Here is a 26,807-nt window from a genome sequence, read left to right on the forward strand (position 1 = left end):
TCGCCTTCCTGGGGCCCACGCTGCTGGACCTGCGCTGCCAGACGCACAGCTCGCTGCCCCAGATCTCCTGGGTCTTCTTCTCGCAGCAGTTCTGCCTCCTGCTGGGCAGCGCCCTCGGGGGCGTCTTCAAGAGGACGTGAGTGCCGCCCCGCCCGGCGGGCCCCGGCCCCCACCCCGCCGAGCCGACCCCCCCGCGCCCCTCACCCGGTCTCTGCCCCGCCGGCCTTGCCCGGCTGCGCGTCGCCCCCGCCTGGCCGGCGGCGACCCCCGCCCCAGCTCTGCGGCCGCGCCCGCCTTGGCCCCAGGGCCGCCTCCTCCCCCACCCCAGTTCTGCCCGGAAAACTCTCCAGAGACTGAAGGTGACTTCTGGATTATTTATTTGTCTTCACTCACCCCTGTGAGAGGGCACAACCAGTTCCCACCCGCTTCCCCACCCACCGCCCCGTGGGAGGGCAGTGGTGGAGGCTGCAGAGGTGGTCCCCTCTTGCACAGCGCCTCTGAGGTTTGTCGGTGGCCTCAGCTGTTGGGGGCGGAATTGAAAGTGAGATGGAAGGACCGTGGGAGGGCCAGCTCGGTGGCAGTGCTGGATGCCAGAGCTGGCCTGCGGCGTGCGGAGCACCCAGGCCGCCACTCATAATCAGCTCCACCACAGCTCCACCACAAGCTTTCCCCTCCCCTGGGTGGCCACGGGGCTGGTGGGTCCTTGTGGTCCTGCTCCCGAGGGAGCCAGGACAGTTTCTGTACTGGCCTCTGGAAGTAGAGCCATGCCACCTCTAAGACACACAGGACCTCACTGCTGGGCCCGGTAGGCAGGTGCAGAGCACCTCACCTATAGCTTGGTCAAGTGACACGCCATCCCAGGTGCCAGGGTTCCTCTCTGCTGCCTGGCTTCTGCCCAGGACAGGGCTCTGGACTTTCCTTGGCGTGGCCCCAGAGATGCTGCTTTGGATACTATTGCAGAGTCTCAGTCTCCTGGCTCAAATTGGACAGGGCCACCTCCGGGGGGCCCTTGTGGAAGAGAACGACTGGGAAAACAGAGACTCAGAATCAAAAGTATTCAGGGGGAACATTTTTCCTGAATAGCATAGGGAATAAATGATTTGCAAACCCAAGGCTGCTGCGTGATTTCCCCGTCCCAGCTCCTGGCTGAGTGGTTTCCTGGATTGCATGGACTCAAGCAGGCAGCTCTCCTGGGCACAAAACCACAGATGGGCTATCCCAGAGAAACCTCTAGAGGGGCCATTCTGGGCCAAGGGCTTATGCTCTTTGGCTCACTCCTAGAGGCATTTATGAGAGTGGGTGTTCCTATCCACCTCGTTTCCAGAACTGATGGAGAGGCACAGGTGTCAGTAGAGGTGGACCCTCCCCCCCAACTCTAAGTCACCTAGACTTACAAAACATTATCAGTTTAGGCAGGGATTACTCCTGTTTTCCCTAAATGCTCTTTTGTGAACTAAAGAATTCTCCTCTTAGGAAGCAAGTCTCTGTGTACACACTGGTGTTTCTGTGGGCTTGGTACAGGGTTGGCCGTGCAGGAGATCAGAAAATCTTAAGAGAAAGCTCAAGAAATGAAGATAAAGTAGGATCTTTAAATATCAGAGGTTTTTTTGTTTTGTTTTTTTTTAAGCATTCTGACTTACAGAAACTTCTTTAACCTGGAACTTTTAAAGAACATGTGTAGTGCAAAGAACAGGACGGGGAATGAGGATAATTCTAAGTGATAGGTTAGCAGGCCAGGTTTTGTGGAGCCGGCAGAGACACACACCCAACTGGTCATCTCTTCCTGGATAGCTTTGCGCCTCCCTCAGGGCTCCTTACTACAGGGGGGTCTAGACAGGCCACAGAGAGCCCTGCAGCAGGAAACTGGCTCTCAGAAAAGAAAAATGATAATGGTAACAGTAGTAACTAACTTCATCCTGCAGTTACTCTGCACCCGGCACTTTGGTACTTTACATCCATCAGCCCATTTAATCTACACAACTCTGCGGAAGTAGTACTGTTATCATCATTTTATAATAAGGAAACGGAAGCACAGAGAGGCTAAGAAACTAGGATCACATCATACAGTTGTGAAGAAGATGCTTTAGCCAGGATTTGGACCCAGACATTTGTCTCTAGAACCAGATACTTTGGCAGTGCCTTTCTTGAAGTAGTCAGCTTCAACTTTGCAGATGAGGCCCAGGTGTGGGATGAGTATCTCTGTAGATGCTTGTGGGTTGTGTATTACTGAGCTCTGACAGTTCCTGGGAAGGCCATGTTGGGCCTTTGGGGCTTCCTGCTAGGATCTTCGGACGAGGGGAGGTCCTTTCAGTGGTTCAGATGGAAAGTCTGAACCTCAGACCTTCCACCTCCAAAACAAAATGTCATAAAGAGCCCTTTCCTTTGGTTAAGAGCAAAGCAGACTTCCAGTGAAAAAGTCGGGATGTCCCAGGGGTGACCCTGAGAGTCTCCCACCTCCTGGCTAACTTTGGACAGCTCTCATCACAGTCCTCCACCCCTCCCAAAAAGCAGAGCCTCCACCAGTCCTGAAGTCAACGCTGAAAGCTTGATTCCAGGGCTTCGCCAGGTCTCAGCTAAAATACTAATACCCTTGCAAGTAAATGCTTTTCAGTTTAAGTGATTACCAGCTAGTGCGCCTGCCAGGCTGGGTACTTGTGAGTGGGGGACTGCTTTAACAAATCTGCAAGAGCCAGCTGTTGCGGGGGAGTGAGGGGGAGAGGGTGGATGACACAGGGAGAAGAGAGAGGGACAGCGCCTCTCTCTAGGGTTCCTACCCAGGTCCTGCCTACTGCCGGGTCCAGACTGAGGGCCCAGGCCGAACAGGACTTCTGGACGCTTCCAAAGGGACATGAATCAGAAGGACTGTGTGGAGAGTGAAGAGACTTGGATATTGGAGTGGGTGTAAAGGAGGAGCCCTCTGTTCAGGGCAACACCAGCCTGGGCTCACACTGTATCTCTTTCTCACTGTATCTCTCTCTCACTCTCTCGCTCCCACTCCCCACTCTCCTTCTCTCCCTTTCTTCCTCTCTCCTTCTCTCTGCCTCTGCGGCCTGTGGCATAGAGATCTTGAAGGAAGCCAACACATGCAGGCAAAAGGGAGAAAGAGGGGTACAGTTATGGCCAGAAGAATCTAGGCTAGACCTTCCTTAGAAAAATCTTGCTTATCACAAGAAGGACATCTTTCAAAGAAGAGAAAAACAAACCAAAAAAGAGCCACCTGGTTGGCAGGGTATGTAGGTATGTGCTTTGTCAGACAGGAAAGGAGAAAGGGTATTTAGGTTAAAGGGTAGGTATTTTTTTTCTGGCATTTTGAGGACCTGTCTAACCACCCCAAGGTGTTGGGAGACCCTTTTATCTTGGGGATATCAAGGTAGGTAAACCACTTTCAGAACTTCCCCAGCCTTTTCCCAGCCTCACTTTGACCTCTCCCTTGCCTGAGCCCTCTTCACAGAAAGCTTGTTGACTTCTTCCTCTCTTTGTCCTACCCATGCTTTCCTTTTCTCCCTTTTCCCCTCCTCAAATCCCTTCTAGTCTTCAAGTCCTGCCATGCTCAAGGCCCAGCCATAACTCCCTCCTGTTCATTGCATACAGCGGTTCCCCGGGCCACTCTCAGATCTGCTGGCCATTCTATGGTCCCTGGAACACAACACAAGCCATTTCCCTCTGAGATGGACTCTGGTCTCCCTTCCAGAAAGCCTCTGCTTCTCTCTCTAGCACCTTATCCACTTAGCAGCATGCAACAAACCTCTGCCAGAAGCCTACAGAGTGCCCAGCACCAGACGTGGTTCCTGTTTTAAAAACCTCTCAACACAGGGCTGCCATATGCACTCAACCTCTAGGTGTATACCCCAAAGAACTGAAAACATATATCCACACAAAAACTTATACATGAATGTTCATAGCAGCATTTTTACAGTAGTCAAAAATGAAAAAACAAAAAGCAGCAACAACTGTCCATAAACAAATGATGGAAAAACAAAATGTGGTATATCCAACCAGGTATGATCGTAGGAACCTGTGGTCCCAGCTACTCTGGAGGTTGAGGTGGGAGAATTGCTTGAATCCAGAAGTTTGAGACCAGGCTGGGCAACATAGTGAAACTCTGTCTCAAAACAAAACCAACGAAAATGTGGTGTATTCATTTTTGGAATATCACTCAACCATAAAAAAGAATGAGATACTGACTTGCTACAGCATGGATGAACCTTGAAAACATCATACTAAGTGAAGGAAGCCAGACACAAGAGATCACATATTATATGATTTTATTTATGTCAAAGTCCAGAATAGGGAAGTCTGTAGATATAGAAAGTAGATTAGTAATTGTTAGGGCTGAGAGTGAGGTATGGAGAGGAAGGGGTGAGACTAATAGATATGGAATTTCTTTTTGGGGTGAAAGAAATGCTCTAGACGTAGACTGGTGATGGCTTCCTAATATGCTAAAAACTATTGAATTGTACACTTAAATATATGAATTATATATCTATTTTTTTAAGTTAAAAAAAAATCTCGAAACTCACCTCACCCATTATTTCACTCATTCAACAAATATCTCTTGAGCCAGACCCTGTTTCAGGGGTGAATATGACAGACAAGGTAAGGGCCCTGGAGAAGTTTGCATAGTGAAGTGAAATAAAAGCAGGGTGATGGAGAGGGGCAGAGTTTTGGGGTTACTTTAGCTAGGTGCTCAGGGAAGGCCTCTTTTGAGTTGTGACATTAGAGTAGATGCTTGAATAGGATGAGAGGGCCAGGCATGCAAAGAATTGGGGGAGAGGTGTTCCAGGTGGACAGACTGAAAGTTCAAGTTCAACCAATGTCTGAGGAACACTCCTTGCTTGTCAGCACCTCCACAGTTCTGTTCTCTGCCCCTCTCCCCTGGTCCTTCAAGGAATGAGATCATCCAGTCTGGGTAGGGGAGGAGGGAGAAAGATGTCCCGAGCATCCCTGCTGGGCAGAAAAGAATGCCAGTGTTGCCAGACCCTGGGGTCACTCTGGAGCAGTGGCACGAGCCTGGGCCTCAGCAACATTCTTCCCCATTCCTGGGGTGGAGGGCAGGAACGGGCTGACTGGCACCTTACGGCTCAGGCCCTTGTCCTGTTTTGGAGTCGTGAAGGCTCTTTCTTTTTCACAGAGCCAGGAGGGCAAGAGCAGGTGCCCAAGACAGGGTTAGGTCAAGGTGATGACGTGCCTCCTTGGGGTAGGGCAGAACGTGGGGATAAGAGGGGTCAGCCGCGTGCTCGAGGTCACCCAGCAAAGCAGACTGGGCGGGCAACTCCAGCAGAGCCACAGCAAGGCTGGGGGAGGGAGAAGCCTGGCTCTCTCCTCTTCTCTGCCCCATTTGCACCTTCTGTGAGTAGCCATTAATAAGTAACTTGGTCTTTTCGCAGACTCCCTGAAGTAGGTTTCCTAGACCATCTGGGCTGTTTCCTAGGCCTTGGGGAAAGTGAGGCTCTTCCTCTAACTGACCTGAATTAACCTCAGCCCAGGAGCAGCAGAGGGAAAATTAGTGATACTCTGTGGTCTCTGCCTGGATTGGGAGTCAAGACACTGAATTCTGGCTCAGATCTACTCCACTCTCTTTGCCTGCCTGAGCCTCAGTTTCCTGATTTGTAAAATGAGGGATAGGACTCATGTTCTTGTTGCCACCTTAGCTGGGATGCTGTTGGAGGGGAGTGCTGAGAATGATGGACCGTGGTGCCATCCTCAAACAGTTTCCGGACCAGCCTCCCAGGGTTACCCCAAAGGGCACTGCAGCAGGAATAGAGGCAGGCCTGAGGGTGGGGGGTACGATCCCAGAATTGGCACTGGTCTCTGCACTCTTTCTGCTGAGTGTGGTTCTCTGGGTGTAGTGTTGCTCTTTGGGGAAGCCAGGGCCAGCCGGGAGGCAAAGAACACCTGGGAGGGGGCTGCAGGTGGCCCAGGGAAATTCCCAGTGAGTGAGCAAAGGGAGGATCCATGTCATACCACAGTGACTCCTCACGGCAGCCTCAGCCTCATGCAGAGTTGGCTGTTCCCATTTTATAGTGGAGGAAACTGAGGTTCAGAGGGGCTAAGTGTGAGTGGCTTGCCCCAAGCCATACTGCTGGGGAGTGGGCCCAGAAGCCAGTCGTCTGATGACAAGTTCTACCATGTCCTCAGTGCCCAAACTGTTTTGACATGGTTATTTCATAATTTTCAATTACCCATATTCCTGGAAGGGCTGTTGACCAAGCCATTTAAAACAGGCAATAAATGCATTTCCGTCTGGCTCTGGGATGTATCTGGGACTTCTTTCTCCTTGGCAACAGCATACCATTTTAGAGAATTTGTTCAGGCTGATGTTTGGAATGCCCAGACAGCCCTGCTGAAGCAGCTGGGGAGGGTGGACAGCCTGGGATCTAGAACTGAAATTTCCTGCGGTATGAATGTCCCCATTTACCAGGAACAGGTCTCCATCCCCCCCAGGCCTCAGGCCCTTTGTGGGCTCAGCCCTCTCAGCCCCATCTGGGAGGCATCAAATTCAAATGGCAGCCTAGGGGTGGCGGGAGATGCAGGGAGGGGATTCCCCAGGCCTGTTTCCCTCCCTTTTCCATCTGTTCCCTCCCTCCTGCCTGTCCCTGGGCCTGGACAAAACATGCTCCCTGTGGGCATCCAGTGTCCTTCTCAAGAATGACAAGGTGAGAGGGGACAGAGCGACAAATGGGATAGCATGAGGCCTGGGCAGGGCAGCCCTCTGTGGCTGCCAGCCCCTGTCCTTCTGAGCCCCCTGCTGTCCACGCAGAACCTTCCTAGAAACCTATCCCTCCATTATGTTTTATCTCTTTACCTCTGCTCTGCCACCACCATCAGATAATCCCACCTTTCTCCACCCCACCTCATGTGGGTAGGAGGACAGGCGCCTTCCTCGAGCCCTACCTCTTGTCACTGGCCGCGTCCAGGAACCTGAATTGAGTGCCTTCTTGGGCCAAGCGTGGGACCAGGCATGGGCTCCACAAAGAACTGACTGCAGCAGATGCCTTGGGAGGCTGGCGATGGAGCCAGCAGTTTTATGATAGCAAGCATGTGGATCTCTGGTAACACCCGCAGAGGGACATTGGGGGTGCATGTTCTGAAGACTGCAGCTGCTCTCCATTGCTTTCTAGCCCTGCCATTCAAGGTTCTACAGAATCTGGCCTCATGTTCTCAGCTGTTGCTCACCGCTCCAGCCTGGCTGGGTTCTTGGCTCCTGCCTCTTCCCTCCCTCATTTGCATTTTCTCTGTGGAGCCATTAATAAATAACTTGGTCACATATGCATATACATGTGCGCTTACACATGCACACACACACTCCTCCATGGAAAAGCAGCATGGCAAAGGGAATAGAAAACCAAAAGACCTGGTTTGGAGTCCAGGCTCCGTCCACTGCTATCTTAGCCTTTCTCAGTCTGGGTTTACTCATGGGTCAAATGGGTGCCGTGACACAGCCTGCCTCACAGTCGTGTCTCATGCGCCAGGTCTCCAGGACACTGTCAAGAAATGTGAGTGTTTATCATGTAAATGGTAGTGCTCTTTGTTATCCTCATATTATCCTCATTTCCTTCTCCACACCTCCCGAAACCCCTTCCTGTCTCTGCTGATCCCAGGTCCTATTCCCTCAGGACTTTGCCAGAGGACTGATTACTTCACCACTTTCACCCAGGTGTTGTTTTGTTGTTTTGTTTTTGAGTCCGAATCTCACTCTCATCCAGGCTGAAGTTCAGTGTCACAATCACGACCACTGCAGCCTCAGCCTGCAGGGTTCTGGTGATCCTTCCACCTCAGCCTTCCAAGTAGCTGGAACTACAACCTCACGCCAGGTACCACGCCCGGCTAATTTTTTGATTTATGGTAGAGACAAGGTTTTGCCAAGTTGCCTGGGCTGGTCTCGAACCCCTGGGCTCAGGCACTCCTCTCACCTCTGCCTTCCAAAGTGCTGGGATTATAGGCATGAGCCACCCTGCCTGACCCATGCAGGTTTTTTTTAAAAGCAATGATGATAAAGAGTTAATTCTTCAAGAGAGTATTTGCACTTGGCTTATGCAAAGTGGTGAGTGAAGTGGTGGAAATGTCATGTCCTGGTACAGTCAATGGGGGATATTTGAGCACACAGATAGGGAACCCTCTTTCATCTCTGAAGTCGGGCCACCCAGGAAGCTGCCTAGTCTGTCTTGCCAGGGAAAAGGAGAGAGGACTATTATGAGAGTTCTGCTGTTACGAGACTATTATGAGAGGTCAGCCTGTAGTGTGTGTTGATATCACCTCTGTGCCTGGTACCAGAGAGGAGGCAAATGAGATGTGGCGGCCGCACTGCAGGGAGCAGATGCACGCAGGAGCACGGAGAGCGGCACAGAGTGGGTGCAGCGTGGCCTGGGTTCCAGGGTAGGGACCCCCAGGAGAGCCAGGGGAGCAGCAAACAGGCCTCCCCACGGCCCTTTCCTCCCTCCCTTGGTTTCCTCCTCACAGCTGGTCTGGAGGTGGGTCTCCCCTCCCCCTTTACACACTGAGCTGGGAACAGGCAGGGGTCATGATCAGTAATCTCCCCAACAGATCAGCCTGGAAACAAGAAAAGAGAAAATAACGAACTGCTGCTATCAGCAGAGCCGTTTTGATAAAGGATTTCATCAAAGATGGGGCAAGACAAGATGGCTGAGAGCCAAGGCTGAGAGCCATGGGAATCACAGGGGAGAAGCTCTGGGAAAAGACACAACCTGAGGGGTCCTTGGTGGCCTCCCTCTTTTCTTCAGTGTGCTGGAAACTCAGAGCGGTCTTCTTGCCCTCCACTCCCTCACCTCCCACCTCTCCAGGTCCAGCAGCCGGACTGGAGGCTGACTGCAGGCTCTCCAACTTTTTATAATATGAGAAAATTCTTCCACAATTGCCACAGCCTTCTAGAACCTTCTTGCCATCCATTCTCTTTCTGATGTTAGCCTTTCAGATTGGTCCCAGGAAATAAATATAGGTCCTTACTCTGAGAGTCTGGTTATTGGGCAGTGTCCCAAAATAGGCCTTGAGAGAGTCTTAGATGCTCTGTTCACTCATTTGCTCATTTATTTATTCACTCCTGGGGGAACAGACCCTCAGACTGCCTGCTGTAAGCTTTTCTATTGTCTGAAGAAGGGGAAGATAAACTGAGTCACCACTCAGACACCTTTTGGTAAAGACGCCCCCAGGGCCTCCCTTCTGGGGCACAGAGCCTGCAACCTCTGCCTGCAAGAGAGGTCACCAAGTCACCCAGACACCTGGGCTGTGGGCCTTGGTGCGGGCAGCTCAGGCCTGGCGTCTGTGAAGAAATGATTGCCTCACCATTCCTGTGTAGGGAGGGCTCATGGCCGTCAGCACCTCTCCCAGGGCAAGAGGAGATGCTCAGCTTGGGGATTTCCAGGTTCAGGTTCCGTCTGGTTGCATACTGAGCACAGTTCTCTTGAGTTGCTCAAAGACGTTTCCCTGAGAGGGATGGTAAATATTTTTTGTATTTAATTGCTTAGAAGGAAACAATGTATGGTTTAACTGCGTATAAGTAAAATAACAGTGGTTAGGCTTTGGGAAGTACTGAGTGTGTGCAGCATTCTGTAGTAGTCTCTGTCTCTCTCTCTCTCTCTCTCTCTTTTTTTTTTGAGTCAGATTCTCACTGTTGCCCAGGCTGGAGTGCAGTAGCACACTCATGGCCACCACAGCCTCGACCTCCTGGGCTCAGGTGATCCTCCTGCCTCAGCCTTCCAAGTAGCTGGAACTATAGGTATGCACCACCATGCCTGGCTAGTTTTTTTTTAAATTTAATGTAGAGACGAGGTCTTGCCAAGTTGCCCAGACTGGTCTCAACCCCTGGGCCCAGGCAATCCTCTCGCCTCAGCCCCCCAAAGTGCTAAGATTACAGGCGTGAACCACCGTGCCTGGCAAAAACAAGAAAACAACAACACAGAAAGCATAATCTCTTGAGTTCTCATTGCCACCCTGTGAGGTAGATGATATCTGAGGAAACATCTTTGACAGCTTGCTTACAGCCCATAGCTAATAAGGTATGGTGCTTGTTCTTCAGCTCCCTTCCCTTTCTACCGGAGGGTGGAAACTCGTAGCTTCCCAAGGCCACCCAGTGAATGGAGGGCAGAGAGGGGATGCTCCATTTGAAGGGCTCCGCCTCCTCCCTGACTCCCACCTCCCCTGCTTCAGCCTGGCCCAGTCGTTATGGGCCCTCTTCACCTCCACCTTGGCCATCTCCCTGGTGTTTACCGTCATCCCCTTCTGCCGCGACGTGAAAGTGCTGGCTTTGGTCATGGCGCTGGCAGGCCTGGCCATGGGCTGCATCGACACCGTGGCCAACATGCAGCTGGTGAGGATGTACCAGAAGGACTCGGCCGTCTTCCTCCAGGTGAGCTCAGCCAGCAGGCATGGGGCGGGGTGGTGGGGAGGGCATGGGAGACCCCCGGGTCCCACCAGTCTCTCCCAGCCTCCTCCCCCAGGTACATTTTCCCCCAGGCCAGGGTGGTGACTCACAAGGAGCACCAGTGTGTCAGCCCAGTGTGACCACTGACCAGCTGACTCAGTACTCTGGACTTGGGTTTCCTCATCTCTAAAGCGGGGTAATTATCCTCGGCTTCATTGCAGGGTGTCACAGGAGCCTAAGTGCTCATAAGGAAAAGGTCTTTGTAAACTGGAAAGGTGGTGTGACGTAGGGCTTGCTGGATCCTTCTCCTCTTTCCCTCTCTCCTCATCTCTTTTCTTCTCCTTCCAGTCATCCAGGATTCCTGCCCAGTCCTTATTTTGTTGTGCCTCCTTCCTTTTGGGGTGTTCACTAGTGGATGCTGACATGGGGAACAGCCCCAGTGGGGTGGTAAAATTGGGGAAAGAAGAGAGGGAGGGAGGGAACTGGCTACTGCCATCCAGGTTATTCTGGCCAGGAAGGAGGTTGAGAGAGGTTCCCTACTCTTCTGCTTCCTACCCTTACTGCTGCACGCTCTGGGGCCAGGTAGAGGCTCCCGGGGTAGAGGGCTCACCAGGCACTGTGTGCGGAGGACCAGGCCACAGCTTCCTCGGGCTGCAAAGGGAGCCACATCCCTACCCCACCCCACCCCGCTTCTTCTCCGTCTCCAGGTGCTCCATTTCTTTGTGGGCTTTGGAGCTCTGCTGAGCCCCCTCATCGCCGATCCCTTCCTGTCTGAGGCCAACTGCTGGCCTGCCAACAGCACAGCCAACGGCACTTCCCGAAGCCACCTGTTCCATGCCTCCAGGGTGCTGGGCCCGCACCACACTGAGTCCAAGCTTTGGTCCAACCAGACGCTTTCTGGGATGCCTCCGAAGGATGGGGCGGGGACGCGAGTATCCTATGCCTTCTGGATCATGGCCCTCATCAATGTGAGTGTCACCGAAGCAGACCTGGGGGGAACCAGTGTACAGTGTACACATATCCCCGTCCATCCAGCACCCGGTCAGATTCTGAGAAACATGCTGGGGTTGAGGTGTGCCGTCCTGGAGGCAAGAGGATGGGAGAACTGACCTTTATGGTTATCACCTCTGAGGTTCTTTGATGGCCTGTGGTCAACCTGCTCTCAAGGAAGGTAAAGCAATGAGCAGGTTGAGCACAGTGAAAATCAGGGTCAACTTTCGAGTCATCTGTGGCCCTGTGGAAAACCAGCCCTTTTCCTGGAAAAGACCATGGCAGGAAATGTCTGGTTCCTCTCTGGGGTCCTTCATGGCTAGTGGGATTCTCTGTGCCCTGTCATCGGGGGCTCCTGTGGAGGCTGGGGAGCACACAAGATGACCTCCAAGGGGCCCTGCCTACCAAGGCGGCCTGTGGTGGAAACAGGGCAGAGATAACCTCCTCACTCCCTGACTGGGTCAGACACTGAGATCCCTCTTGGGTTCCCCTGACAAATCAGTGCTAACTACTCATCTCCAGTTGGAAAGTTCCTCTGGTGCTCTGCAACTGAAGATGGGCTCCCACACAGTAGCTCAGGCTGGAGCAAGAGGGCCGGGTACCCCGCCTGGCAGCCCTGGCCTCCTAGCTTGAACCCAGCATGAGCTGGGGGGTGGGGAGTCTTTAAGGTGGCCATTGGCCTGGCTGTGGAATGGAGCTGCCACGTTCCTTGTCATGGTGGCTTAGAGGCCCTTTTTGCAGAGGGGAAGGGTGCGCTTGTTGGCCCTCCAGGGACAGGCAGGCTGGACTCAGGCACTTGAGCAGCTACCCAGCTGCAGCTGAGCCTCAGAGTAATGCTGCACAGATAGCACTGAAAGGAAGCTTTGGGACCAAGTGGGAGTGTCATGCCATCACCAGCTCAAGCCCCTGATAAGAGGCTGAGCCCAACTGAAAGCCCTGACTCCCAGCACAGACTGTCTACCTGCTGCCCTACCCTCACTGCTCATTTTTCCTTTTCTTTCTCTTGTGACTTTCTTTCTTTTCTGGAATCTTCACTAGGGGTGCTCATAAACGCACCCCTCTACCTCCTCTCCTTCCCTGTTCTGCTCATGCCCATCCATTGTTCTGGAAACAATGCGGTTTTTGGCCTGTGCCTTCCAAGGGGGGACCTATGAGGGAAGGAGCCTGGTCACTGTAACCACTAGGCTGGGACTCCTGGACCAGGAAGCAGGAAGGTCCAGCTTAAGCCCAAGTTTGTTCTCTCTCACCCCACAAGGCACAGACTGGAGGGACTTTGTTTGCTGCAGGATTTCCGGGCTTTTTCCATTGGTTTGTGTCTGAAAATAAACAGTGTACCACAGAGGAGACTGAGGCTGTGCATGCATGTGGACACACACGCACGCACACACGAGTGCCCTTGTCTGACTTTTAAGGTAGGGCTGCCCACCCTGAATGAGAGTCTTACAAAAATCGGGTGTGTTTCTGCTGTCAGTGCCAGCCAATCCTCTGTGAAGTCCTTCCCACCACCCACTTCCCTGGAAAGCTCTACCTGAGAGATCAGGCCTCTTTTGCAGCTGTTTCCCCTTGGCCTTCACCCAGGCATTCTGCCACGGCAAGCCTCTGTGTGTGGGCTTCCTGTATCCCCCCTTGGACTGGAGAGAGGGCTGTGTCTCCCCCATCAGGATTGGGGCTCCATGAGGGCAGAGACTGTGTCTCTTTCCACTCAGGCCCAATTTGTGGGTTTACTGCTGCCAGGGGCTATGTCTGACCTTGACTTATTTTTTGTGTGAGAAAGGTTCCCAAGGTCACCATAGGGAGGTGTTAACAAGGAGTGGCTTTTGTGTTTTCTGTCGGGTGATTTGGGGAAATGCTGGTGAGAACCAGCCTGCCTGCATGGGAGGGAGAAGACCTCCCCCAGAGCAGTCCCAGCCAGGGGCTGGCAGTCTGCTTGGCTTCCATCCCTACCCCGCCAGCTTCTCCTGTGAGCCCAGAGGAGCCCATTAGCCGAGTGCTCTCACCAGCCCCTGGGAGACTTCTTCAGCTCCCTAGGCTTCCTCTCTTTCCTGGGCTAAAGGAACTGGGCCGAAGTCACAGCAGAAAAGCAGTGGTTAGACCTGATGAGGCACTTCCTGGCAGCAAGGGTCGTTAGACATGGGCAGAGGCACCTGAGGGCGGTGGTGGAGGCCACACTAGGCAACCTCAGAGATGGGAGACCTTTCCCGTTGCTCCGGGGAGTTCAGGTTTAATGTAAATAGCAGTGAACTGATCATTGGGCTCCGGGGTAGGTGCTCATAAACATATTTTATTTCTTAAATTTTTATTTTTAAAATAGAGATGAGGTTTCCCTATGTTGCCCAGGCCTGTCTTAAACTCTTGGGCTCAGCCTCCTAAAGTGCTGGGATTAGAGGCATGAGCCTCTGGGCCCGGTCAAACATGTACTTTGCCATCAAAAGGAGTCCATGTCTGTTTGCAAGCCCCTGAGGAGAGCCTCTGACTCTGCTAGGATATCGCATCACTCAGATAGCCCCTGAGGTGGAGACCATGCTGGAAGAACCAAGATGCTGGGTTCCAGCCTGCTGTGGGACCTGGGCATTTCTCCACCTCTCAGGTCTCTTCCTGTTCTAACAGGTTATAACTAAATGATAGCATTGAGCTTCAGTGGCCCCATCTGGAAAATGGGGATAATAATTCCCCTTTAGGGTCCCCTCCCACTGTGAGAGCTTTTCTGTCCTCTCAATAAATTCTGGTTTTAAAAATAAAATAATTCCCCAGCACATTTTATAGGGCTGTGATGGACAAAAGCAGAACTGTGATACAAAACATCATGTGATCTACCAGCTACAGGAGTGTGAGGTGCCCTGCTCCAGCCGAGACCCGGTGTGATTCCAAGCTTTGCATGTGGCAAATATCTGTCTTTTCAGGGAAATGGGTGTGGTTACTGGTGGGCAATTACATAAGCCTCCCCCCAAAGGCACCTCGCATATTGGATGGGGACGGTTGTTGGCTGGGCATCCTTGGATAAGACCAGTCTTCTCCCAGGATGGTGTAGGCGAAGTGAGTGCTGACCACCAAGTGGAGGTATAGGCCAGGTGTGGGAAGGGGGTGCCTGACAGGGCAGGGCTCTCCTGACACTCTGCCTGCTCCCCAGCTTCCAGTGCCCATGGCTGTGCTGTTTCTGCTGTCCAAGGAGCGACTGCTAACCTGCTGCCCCCAGAGGACGCCCCTGCTCTTGTCTGCAGATGAGCTTGCTCTGGAGACACAGCCTCCCGAGAAGGAAGATGCCTCCTCACTGCCCCCAAAGTTTCAGCCACACCCAGGTAGGAGTTCTGATGAATGTCCATGCTCATAGCTTCATGTTGAGGTTTCCCTTCATGTTGGGCAGACTGGAGGCACTTTGTTTGCTGCAAGATTTCTGGGCATTTTCCATTGGTTTGTGTCTGAAAATAAAGAGAGAGAGGAAACCTAGATCACAGGTGATAATGGTTAGAAAATAACCTCGGCTCTAATGGTCTCATGAGGCAGGACATGGCATGACCTGGCCAAGAAAATGAGGAAGGCTGGGCCGGGCTCAGTGGCTCAGCCTGTAATCCCAGCACTTTGGGAGACCAAGGCGAGTGGATTGCCTGAGCCCACAGGTTCAAGACCAGACCGGGCAACCTGGCAAGACGTTTCTACAATAAAATAAAAAATAGCCAGGCATGGTAGCCTGCGTCTGTAGTTCCAGCTACTCGGAAGGCTGAGCCAGAAGGATTGCTGGAGCCCAGAGGGTTGATGCTAGAGTGGCTGTGAGCGTGCATGCCACTGCACTCCAGCCTGGGTGAAGGAGTGAGACTCCCACTCAAAAAAAAAAAAAAAAAAAAAGAAAATGAAGAAGGTCACCTCTGGCTCCAACCTCCATTCTGCCCAATCCTGCCCGTGTTACCTTGAGTGAGTCATTTAACTTCTCTTAGCCTTGGTTCTACCAAGACTGGGAGTTGGACAAGGGCTGTTCCTAACAGAAAGCTAGAGAAGGTGGTGGAGGCAGTAAGTGGCCTCACCCTTCAGGGCTCTTCTGACTGCCAGTCATGTCCCAGGGTATGCAGAAGGGGACACAGACGCTGAGACTCACCCCTGCTCTTCCTGTGCCTCCTCCAGGGCATGAGGACCTGTTTAGCTGCTGTCAAAGGAGGAATTGCAAAGGAGCCCCTTATTCCTTCTTCGCCATCCACATCACAGCCGCCCTGGTCCTGTTCATGACGGATGGGTTGACGGTGAGCCTGCCTCAGAGGGTGCCCCTTATTGGGGGACCTCCACCTTGAGACTCCAGTCTGGGGAAGGCAAGGGAAAGAGGAGTGTCCAAGTTTCCTAGAGACCTCACCTGGAGTACAGTTGATTCAAATATTTAATCTATGGCTGGGTGCCATGGCTCATGCCTCTAATCCCTGAGGTGGAAAATCATTTGAGGCCAGGAGCTCGAGATCAGCCTGGGCAATATAGCAAGACTGTGTTTCTAAAAAAAAAATTTTTTTTTTTAATTAGCCAGGTGTGGTGGTGCATGCCTGTGGTTCCACTACTTGGGAGACTAAAGCGGGAGGTGCTTGAGCCCAGGAGTTCGAGGCTGCAGTGAGCTATGATCATGCCAACTGTTCTCCAGCCTGGGTGATGTCTCTAAAAGACAAACTCACTGCCTCTCCAGATAACCCAATAAGGGTACTACACCCACATAAGAAAGGACTTCCTTGGTTGAGTTTCTAGCAGAGAGGAGGTTCGGACATACTGCCGGGGCTACAAAGATCATTTAATTTAAAATCCTAGAGGAGACTGTTTCGAGAATCATTCACAGCCCATTGGTACTATGGGCTTCTTTTCCTGCCAATTGTTTTAATTTTTATTTTACTTTTGTTGTTGCTATAGATAGGGCCTGTCTGGTTTGTTGCCAAGTGCAGAATACCCACCTCTTTAAAGAGGCTGTGCTGTATTCCCCAGTTAGAGGTCATGTCTTATAAACTCTAGGACACTTTGCTTCCTGGAATACATTACAAACCTGGGCTTCTCAAGCCAATGTCCTAAACAAGCTTCAGGCAGAATTTAGGCCCAGCTGTTCATTCTGCTAGTGACCTCTGTTACACTATTTAATGCCTTTTTCCAGACATCACTTAGGATTAGACTACGGCAGTCTTGAATGACTGACTGACTGAGTCCTGTATGAGGGAGTCTCCAGAGAGAAGGCCTCACAAACTTAGATGACCTGGTGGAAAGTACTTGTGACAGCATTGGTTGACTTCCAGCTCTCAGTGTAACCTTGAGCAAGTCACTTCTCCCTGCTCTCTAATCTGTAAAATGAGATGCTCATGTACACTTTTTAAAAAAGTGGCTACTCTGGCTGAAGGAGGGATCAGTGCCTGTCAGCTCAGGCCCTGCAGGGACTCCCCATGGAGATCCAGAGACACCTCTCTGGAACCCCTAGGCTACAGGTGCAATCCATAAGCTGTGGCACCCCAGGTCTGTCCTCAGCTCAGGCCTGAGCATGCTGTATGGTCTTGGCTCCAAGCCCACCCCTGGCTGAGGCTCTGGAAACAGTCAGTCCTCCCTCAGCCTCACCACACCCACCCCAACCGGGGCTTCCTGTGGAGGGTCATCGGCTACCTGGGCTGCAGCATGATCGGTGGTGCCTGGTCTCTCCACAGGGGGCATATTCTGCCTTTGTGTACAGCTATGCAGTGGAGAAACCTCTGTCTGTCGGACACAAGGTGGCCGGGTACCTCCCTAGCCTCTTCTGGGGCTTCATCACCCTGGGCCGGCTCATCTCCATTCCTATCTCCTCAAGAGTGAAGCCAGCCACTATGGTGTCCATCAATGTGGTAAGTGGTCTCCTGTCACTTCTTAGAGACCCAGAAAACCCATCTGTTCCTGGCCCCACCACTGCCCCAGGACATTTGTCCAGAATTGGACTCTGCCATCAGGGTGGGAATGCAGAGGAAGAGGGAGGAGAGGAGGAGAGAGATGTGATCAGGAAGGGATGGACACCTGGGAGGCAGAGCCTACCTGTGTGACCTTGGAAAAGTCCCTTCCCCTCGCTGGGTCTCCCCTCGCTGGCTTGAAAAGCCTAAAAGCTGTAGGAGGTGATGACTGCCTGCTAAGAGCATGAGGGAAGCAGGAGTGGGCTGGCCTTGGTCCTCGCGTGTTTGCCTTGGTGCCCAGCTGGTCAGAGCCCTCCAGCCAGTGGAGGCTGTGAGGCTGTGGAGGCCAGGGATCTCCCAGCCTTCAGAATCACCACCTCTGGGTGGGGGCCTGGGAATCTGCACTTTGTAGTTCTCCTAGGTGATTGATTCTCAAGTAGCCACACTGACATGTAGGGTGACCTTCTAGGAACTGAAGGAACTGGTCTGCCAGGAAGGCAGAAGGTCTGAGCCTGAGCAATGGGTTAAGACTCTTGCCCTGGTATGCCTTCACGTCACTAATCCGTGATAGTGGAGTCCAGCTTACAGATTCCTGTAGGGTCCTATAGTCCAGTCTTCCACCAGGCTTGAACTACCTCTATGACATTCCTCCCAAGGGGTCCACAGTCTCTGCTTAGACACCTGCAGTGACTGGGACTCACTGCCTCTCCAGGTAGCCCCACGAGGGTAATATGCCCAAGTAAGAAAGTACTCCCGTGGTTGAGTTTCTAGCAGAGAGGAGGTTTGAACATAATGTTGGGGCTACAGAGACGAAGATCATGAACCCCGAGAAGGGCCCTTGGTCTTGACCTTGTGCCGGTTGAAGACCTTCAAGAAAGAAATTCTAGTTCCATATAGATAGGAGGTAGGTGTGTAGGGCAAACTCAAGAGTTTGAGGGTGGGAGGGAGATGGGACAGGGAGGGTGAGTGTGGATTTCTATTTGCAAATATTTCTGAGTGGGAGGGAGCTGTGTTTGATGGACTCAGGTGGGCCAAGCCTGTTGCCAGGCAGAGAATGAAGGGAGGAAGCCTGCAGGGAGGAGGAGGCTGTGAAAATACCCTGGGAGAGGAGCTGAGTGGGGAAGGCCCTGGTCGAGGGGAGATGTGATGGACAGTGGAGGGTGAAGGAGGTGCTGAGCTCAGCAGGGAGGAAGGCCCCATCCGTGGAGCTGGTGTGGAGTGATGCAGGCAAGGGAGGAGGTCTCAGAAGCCTGTGAGCTGGAGAAGAGGGAGGGCACAGGTTGGAGGCCAGCCCTGTCTTCCTGCTCCAGGTAGGACACGTTGCTTAGACAGAGGAGAGTGGGTGGGTGTCTGGGTTTGGGGAATGAAGTGTCTGTGTATGTTAGGTACTGCTCATAAGCACTCACCTGGAGACCTGGTTTTTATTTTTTATTATTTTATTTTTTGAGACAGTCTTACTCTGTAGCCCAGGCTGGAGTACAATGTCATGAATATAGCTCACTGCAGCCTCGAACTTCTGGGCTCAAAACAATCCTTTTGCCTCAGTCTCCCAAGTAGCTAGGACTACAGGTGTGCACCACCACGCCTGGCTAATTCTTTTTTTAAAAATTTTTTAGAGCCAGGATCTTGCTATGTTGCCCAGGCTGGTCTCTATCTCTTAACCCCAAGCAATCCTTCCGCCTCGGCCTCCTGAGGAGTCCTGGGTTTTTTTGTTTTGTTTTTTTTTTTGAGTTGGAGTCTCACTCTGTCGCCCAGACTGGAGTGCAGTGGCTGCTCCTGGCCACCGCAGCCTCGACCTGGAGTCCTGGTTTTTTAAAATGAAAATCAGACTCCAGGGCCCAACCCAGCATGAGTGGATGAGAATGTATGGAGGAGGCCTAGCCATCTGTATATGTAACACCCAACCCCCCCCAACCTCCGCCTCCCTGCCAGGAATTCATATCATCAAGCTAGTTTAGGGAAACACTGTCCTAGAGCAAGTGACTCCCAATTACCTCCGACTCACTGGAGGTGCTTTTAGAAGAGATTCCTGGGCCTTCTCCCCAGAGATTCTGAGTCAGGGGGTGATTAGAGGAGACTGGGCCTCTCCATCATACTTTTGCTGGGCTCCTGCTTGGGAACTGCCGCTGGACGGTCCTGAGCACGCTCCCCCACATGTACCTGCGGAGTAACTGTGTCATATTCCCTGGAAGTCAAATTCATTTCCGAGTGTTCCCCTCAAGGTTAAGTTAACTGTCACGCATTCTCCTGGGCTCAGCAGTCACTTCCTGCCTGTGTTTGCGCAGGGCCCTGCTGGGAAGTGCAGGCCGCCAGGCAAGGTAAGTGGCCAAGATAAGACTAGGTTCCTGCCTTCAGGGAGCTTATGGTCTCAGCGGGGTTGGGGTACGCCCTGGCACAGAGAGTGAGGGGGTGGTAGGCAGCGGGAACGCAGGCTCAGAGCCAGACTGAGTCACCGGCTAAGGCAGGGACCATGCAGTGTGGGAGGAGAGTTGGTTGGCAGAGCTGACAGTTGGCCCTGGGCGTGTTCAGTCCTCTGTCATCTAGGCTAAAATAAGAGACTTGCGTGTCTTTCAAACTTCCCTAGATCTAGAGATTTTTAGGGTGAGGGTCTTCGAGGCTGGCCTGGAAATGCGTGTGCCTTGAACGTGGGGTCGCCAGAGGGTGGGAAAGGAGTGGGAGCCACAACCTCCAAGCTCCAGTGTCTGCTCCGGCTTGTATGCTGAGTGCTGAATACAGGAAGGCCAGGAAGGCGCCAAGTCTGGGGATGTTGAGGGTGAGAGGGCCTGGCGAGGGTGCTGCTGTTTGAAAAACCCAGGGGTAGGGGAGTAAGGGGGTGGGGGGTGCGGATGGAGCACTGGCTAGGAGGGGGAGCAGATGAGGGCTACATCCTACAGGGATTTTTGTAAACCAGGTTTGGAATTTTATTCTAAGTGAGCAGGAAGCCGAAAGAAGGTTTTAAGCAGGGAATGGACTTGGTCTGCATTGCATTTTTATTTTTGGAGTTGGAGTCTCACTCTGTCGCGCAGACTGGAGTGCAGTGGCCGCTCCCGGCCACCGCAACCTTGACCTGCTGGGCTCCGGCGATCCTTCCGCTTCAGCCTTTCAAGTAGCTGGAGCTACAGGCGCGCGCTATCACGCCCGGCTAATTTTTGATTTATTGTAGAGATGAGGGCTTGCCAAGTTGCCCAGGCGGGTCTCGAACCCGCGGGCTCAGGCAACCTACTCACCTCAGCCTCCCAAAGCGCAGGATTACAGGTTGAGCCACCGAGCCCAGCCTGCATTGCGTTTAAAAAAAATTTTTTTTCAAATATATTTATACATGCCAGATGTGAATGGTACTCAAACAAGTGTCTAGTAATGTTTCACATTCTCATCTAACATGGATTGCATTTTATTTGATTTTTTTTTTTGCCCATCTGGCTGGACAGAATGCATTTTATTTTATTTTTTATTTATCTTTTTTGATTCAAAGTCTCACTCTGTCGCTCAGGCTGGAGTGCAGTGGCACGATCACAGATCACTGCAATCTCGGCCTCCTGGACTCAGGCAATTCTTCTGCCTCCGCCTCCCAAGTAGCTGGGACTGCAGGCACATGCTACACCATGTGGCTAAATTTTTTGATGTTTTTGTAGAGATGAGGTTTTACTATGTTGCCTAGGCTGATCTTAATCCCTGGGCTCAAGCGATCTTCTCACCTTGGCCTCCTAAAGTGCTGAGATTACAGGCGTGAGCCACAGCATCCAGTCTGCATTGCATTTTAAAAATACACTCTAGCCGGGCTCAGTGGCTCAGCCTGTAATCCTGCGCCTTTGGGAGGCTGAGGTGAGTGGATTGCCTGAGCCCGCGGATTCGAGACCCGCCTGGGCAGCGAGACCTCATTTCTACAATAAATAAAAAAATCGGCCGGGCATGGTAGCGCATGCCTGTAATTCCGGCTACTTGGAAGGCTGAGGTGGAAGGATCGCCGGAGCCCAGCAGGTCAAGGCTGTGGTGGCCGGGAGCGGCCACTGCACTCCAGTCTGGGCGACAGAGTGAGACTCCAACTCAAAAAAAAAAAAAATACACTGTAGGCTGTGTGCAGTGGCTCATACCTGTAATCCCAGCACTTTGGGAGGCTGGGGTGGGAGAATCGCTTGAGCCCAGGAGTTCAAGACCAGCCTGGGCAGCAAAGCAAGACCTCTTCTCTACAAATAATAAAAAAAGTTTAGCCAGGCATGGTGGGGTGCACCTGTAGTCCTAGCTACTCAGGAGGCTGAGGAGGAAGGATTGCCTTAGTCCAGGAAGTTGAGGCTGTGGTGAACTGTGATCATGCCATTGCACTCCAGCCTGGGCAACAAAGTGAGATGAGACCCCAACTGGAAAAAAAAATTAGTGGGGTATTGTGGCATGTGCCTATAGTCCCAGCTACTTAGGAGGTTGAGGTGGAAGGATCGCTTGAGCCCAGGAGTTTAAGGCTGGGGTGAGCTGTGATTGTTCTGCTGCACAATCTCAGTGAGACCCTGACCCCAAAAATAAAATAAAACAAATTTTTTAAAATGCTCTCTAGCCAGGCTCGGTGGTTCAGCCTGTAATCCCGCGCCTTTGGGAGGCTGAGGTGAGTGGACTGCCTGAGCCCACAGGTTTGAGACCCGCCTGGGCAGGGAGACCTCATCTCTACAATAAATTTTAAAAAATCAGCTGGGCGTGGTAGCACATGCCTGTAATTCCAGCTACTTGGAAGGCTGAGGCAGAAGGATCGCCGGAGCCCAGCAGGTTGAGGCTGCGGTGGCTGGGAGCAGCTACCGCACTCCAGTCTGGGCGACAGAGTGAGACTCCAACTCAAAAAAAAAAAATGCTCTCTAGGCTAGGTGCAGTGGCTCACACCTGTAATCCCAGCACTTTGGAAGGCCAAGACAGGAGGATTGCTTGAGGCCAGAGTTGGAGGCTGCAGGTCTGATTGTACCACTGCACTCCAACCTGGGTGACAGAGCAAGACCGTGTCTCTAAAAGTAATAACAATAAATTTAAAAATAAAATAAAAGTGCACTCTAGTGTGGAACAGAGTCAAGCAGGAGGCTTCTGGGCTATCTGCTATTATAATCCAAGTGCGAGAGGAAGGTGGCTTGGATGGGGGTAGTTGGGATGATCTGGAGAGATTCAAAGATTCTGATGTGTTCTCGACCAGCCTACACAACATAGTGAGAACTTGTATCTACAAAAAAGTCAAAAAGTATCCGGGCATGGTAACTCATGGTCCGTGCCTGTGGTCCCAGCTACTCAGGCGGCGGAGGTGGGAGGATTGCCTAGACCCAGGAGACAGAGGCTGTGGTGAGCTGTGATGATGCCACTGCACCCCATCCTGGGTGACAGAGTGAGACCCTGACTCCAAAAATAAACCAAGTGGTCTCTGAGGTCCTGTTGACAGGATTTGCCACTGACCCAGGTGACGGAGGGAAGGAAGGAGGAGGCAAAGACAGCCATGGATACAGGGCTGAAGCAGCTACTTGGATGGGGGTGCATGGACTTGAAGGGGGGAGGAGTAGGATTGGTGGAGGAAATGAAAAGCCATTTGGCCCGTTGTTCGTCATCTAGGGACTGACTATATCCGAGGGCAGTTTAGAGGCAGGTCTGGAGCCCTGGACACAGGTCCTGTCTAGAGGGAGCGACTTAAGGGTCCCTGGCATAGGGGTAGTTGAAACCATGGCGCTGCATGAAAGGGGACTGCAGGAAGGAAGGGCTGGAATAGAACCCAGGGCCACTCCAACATGGAGAAACTGAACTAATGGAGCTTGGGACCATTTTCTGTGCCCACGAAAGACATTATCTGTGGAACCACAGATATGCCTATTACTTTCCTGTTTTTACCACATGAGAGAAGTCCTCGTGTGTCCATTTCCATTGGGAAGACAATGCTCTTCTTCCCTTCAGCCTGTTTTGTGTCTTGGTCAGGACTCTGAGTCTCAAGAACACCTCCCACCCCAGAGATATTGTGGCAGAAACCAAGGGGCTGGTGGAGGAGAACAAAGGGACTCAGGGATTGGGACAGTGGCTTTGTTTTTCCAGTTGGAGCAGACCCCCAAGGAGCGACTTGTGACTCTGAAAGTCTCCTTTCTGCAGGTATAAATCCTCCATTGAAAAGTGGAGGGTGTAGTGGTTGGATTTTGTTCGATTTCTTGCATAAAGACATTTAGGAAAAATGTACACATCAATACTAGAATATTTGTCTGAAGCATCACACTTTATGAAGTCTTGGTATTTATAGTTTCACCGTCATCTAGTAGGGTTGCTTTTATAACTAGTCCCATTTTTCAGATTAGGAAGCTAAGAGTCAGAAGATCGACTACTTCAAGGTTCCACAGATGGTGAAAAACAGTTGGGACTTCCACGTGGGACTTCTGAACCCAGATCTTGTGTGTGCTGCCTGGGTTCCTTCCCAAATGCATAAAAATTACTCAATATTGACATAAAAACATTTTTAAAGAATTTAGAGATAGGGTTATAGTAACAAAAACATGCTCATGTGACAGAAACCTTACTGAATAAGAAAGATTTCAGGACCTGTAGCCCTGAAATCTTCAGGGGTGTCCAGGCACAGGTGAGCATCTGCCCATGGGAATCTGAGCCAAATCTGGGGGACACCAAGCTGATTGCCACAGCCACTGACCCTAACCCTGGGAGGTTGGCTTGGATTCCCAGAGGGTGGGAGCCCTGCGTCTGCCATCGCTCCACGTCCCCTGCTATCTGATGGCCTCCTCTCTGTGCACTCTTGGCCTGGCCCATGAACTCAGCTTTTAGGGAAGGAGAAGTAGCCTCTCCTCACAAAGAAGTAAGGGTGCTATCCCCTGGGCCAGCAGGGCAGAGAGAGCTGGTGACATTGGCTTGGATGCAGTTCCCCGGGTTTACAGATATAACCTTGGACACAAGCAGTATTCACTCACCAGAGGCTTATTAAGCGTGTATGGTGGTTATTTGTGTAGATGTTCAGGTGGACTCTTCTTTCTGTGCTTCCTTGGTGGATTCCAGAACAGTCCTAGGAACACTGCAGTTCCCGCACAGTCCACAGAGTGGCGCACGCGTTACACAGCACTGCTCCTGAGATTGGCAGGGAAGTTCCAACGCAGAAGACAGACTTCTGGTTTTCCCCTTCTCAATGGATGCCCAGCTTTCCCCAGTTCCTAACTGCCTCCACCTCCGCTGCGACAGGTCGGCGTGGTGATGACATTCCTGGTGCTGCTTATTTTCTCCTACAATGTCGTCTTCCTGTTCGTGGGGACTGCGAGTCTGGGCCTGTTCCTTAGTAGCACCTTCCCCAGCATGTTAGCCTACACCGAGGACACGCTCCAGTACAAAGGTGAGTGTCCTGGGCAGAGAGCTAGGAGGCCTGCTCTCTTTGGCTGGGGCTGCTTCCTCCCACGACTCCCCATCCTTCTGTAGGCCAGCACCATCTTCAGCCAGATCACGCCCTGCCCCCTGTAGTAAGGAATGCTCCCTCCCAACTGGCAGGAACAGGTCCACAGCAGGAGTTCTGACCCACTGGGCTCCCTCCATCCAACATTATACCTGTATTCACCTGGCTGCAGGCCGCAGAGAAACAGTTAAGCTTCTCTTTTCCACTTGCTGACATTTTTTGTGTAAAATGCACAGGCTGGAAATGCCAAATTCAAAGAAAAGCAGAGTTGCACGGGAAAAGTTATGGCCTAGGAAAGGCATTTCATAAGTCAGCTATCAGTAATAATACCTCCTCCTGGCTTTGTGGTTGTTGTGGATGTTGTGGAAAGCACAGAGAATTAGAATCATGACTCCACACCTGGATTGAGGTTGTGACACGGCTTCTTTGATGTCAGAAACCTCTCATTCTCTCGACTAATCTCCCTCTCAAGTGCATACAGCAAAGATCTTCTTTTAAATGAGTTAATTAAAAATAATTATGTTTTGAACATCTAATGCTACCCTTAGAAGTAACCAGAGACAACCTAGAGGCTGGAAAACCAGCGTCAAGATGAGCGATGTCTTTAGAGAGGAAGGGGGGACGGACATGCTGGGAGCCTCAGAGCAATTAGAGCTGCACCCTTATCCACAGTCATCCTTGAAGGCAAAGATAAGTCCGAGTAATTTTAGCACATAACATCATCATTTGTCATGAAGATAAAATCTTTTCTACAATAAAACTGTACATTTTTTGTTTTGCTTTCAAAATGGAAAGTTTTTTTAAATTATAAAAGCCATATATGCTCATTGCAAAAACCTCAAACAATAGAAGCATATTTTAAAGCAGTAAGTGAAAGAGCCAAAAATAACCCTCTTAGCGGTTTACTTCCTCCCAGGTTCCTTCTGAGCATATGAGACCATACGTCACTCTGTTTCGTGTTTGTAACTTAGAAGAAAAACAATTCCGGCGATAGACTGAATTAAAGGGTCGAATGTATTTGGGTGTCTTCAGCTGCAGCTCCTCTGAGTGGGGGTACTACACAGGACCTGTGAACACTCCCAAATCAAGGTGTACCTGGTATAAACTCCACTGAGTTGTGACTCTGAAGAGAACCTGCCTTGGTGGAAATTGAGGGCAGAAGACACATCAGCCACCATTCATTGTCCATCCAGCACATCATTCACCCATCTTAACCCAGGACACAGTGCCAGGTCATATTAGATGTGCCCAAGGAGAGACAGCCTGTCCCCTCAGCTCATCCGGAGATGACACACAGCCATTCACCCAGCTCCCCAGGGCGAGGGCCTAGGGGCCACAGACTCTTTCCTGGTCTGTCAATTCCCCTGAGCCTCCCCGAGCCTCAAAGGAGGAAATGAAGTAATGAAAGAATGTGGCGATCACATGTCACACAGTGTATCTCCCAGAGTTTTTTTTTTTTTTTTTTTTTTTTTGAGTTGGAGTCTCACTCTGTCGCCCAGACTGGAGTGCAGTGGCCGCTCCCGGCCACCGCAGCCTCGGCCTGCTGGGCTCCGGCGATCCTTCCGCCTCAGCCTTCCGAGTAGCCGGAATTACAGGCATGCGCCACCATGCCCAGCTGATTTTTTGATTTATTGTAGAGATGAGGTCTCGCTGCCCAGGCGGGTCTCGAACCCGCGGGCTCAGGCAATTCACTCACCTCAGCCTCCCAAAGGCGCGGGATACAGGCTGAGACACCGAGCCCGGCTCTCCCAGAGTTTTAAGTGATCAACAAATGTTAGAGTTTAATCATGACAAGTGATACCAATTCTGCCTGCAAATGATCACTCAAATCCATCCTTGTCTTTTCATTTCTCAGGGTTCCTGCTTGAGTTCAGGCCTTTATCTTGATTTACTTGCTTGGGTTATTTAATATCACAGTTTTTCCTGATCCCTACTCACCTGCATCTCTGTCTTGATAGTGCTTGGCTTGTCTCCTTGCCTTCGGCCTTGGCTCTACATAACCCAGCTGGCTCGATGTTAAAACCACCTGGAACACTGATACTGAAATGGCTGGGCCTCACCTCTGAGTCTAATACAAATGGTTTTGGCTGCTGGGTGATCCTACCATGAAGCCAGCGGTGAGGACCACTTACTAAGCTGCCCTTCACATGGGAGTGCTTTAAAGTGAGCTGTGTTCACTTCCACAACACACGAA

General features: G+C 51.7%; 1 protein-coding gene across 2 annotated transcripts in view; it reads left to right on the top strand.

Annotated features, from left to right (window-relative positions):
* Positions 1 to 6: 6 nt before the first annotated feature.
* The window catches only part of MFSD4A (major facilitator superfamily domain containing 4A), a 34,168-nt gene continuing 7,367 nt past the window's right edge, over positions 7 to 26,807 (top strand). The window contains exons 1-6 of one of the 2 annotated variants that reach the window (XM_021706591.1): positions 7 to 136; positions 10,165 to 10,363; positions 14,496 to 14,664; positions 15,482 to 15,597; positions 17,014 to 17,187; positions 24,409 to 24,556. In XM_021706591.1, coding sequence (XP_021562266.1) covers positions 10,268 to 10,363; positions 14,496 to 14,664; positions 15,482 to 15,597; positions 17,014 to 17,187; positions 24,409 to 24,556 — 703 coding nt within the window. In that variant the 5' untranslated portion in view covers positions 7 to 136; positions 10,165 to 10,267. Of the gene's footprint in view, positions 137 to 10,043; positions 10,364 to 11,085; positions 11,347 to 14,495; positions 14,665 to 15,481; positions 15,598 to 17,013; positions 17,188 to 24,408; positions 24,557 to 26,807 lie in introns of those variants that run through there. The other variant, XM_021706590.1, reaches the window with a different exon arrangement.

Source organism: Carlito syrichta, unplaced genomic scaffold (assembly GCF_000164805.1).
Source record: "Carlito syrichta isolate Samal-C Ts95f unplaced genomic scaffold, Tarsius_syrichta-2.0.1 Scaffold315803, whole genome shotgun sequence".
Classification (NCBI taxonomy): Eukaryota; Metazoa; Chordata; class Mammalia; order Primates; family Tarsiidae; genus Carlito; species Carlito syrichta.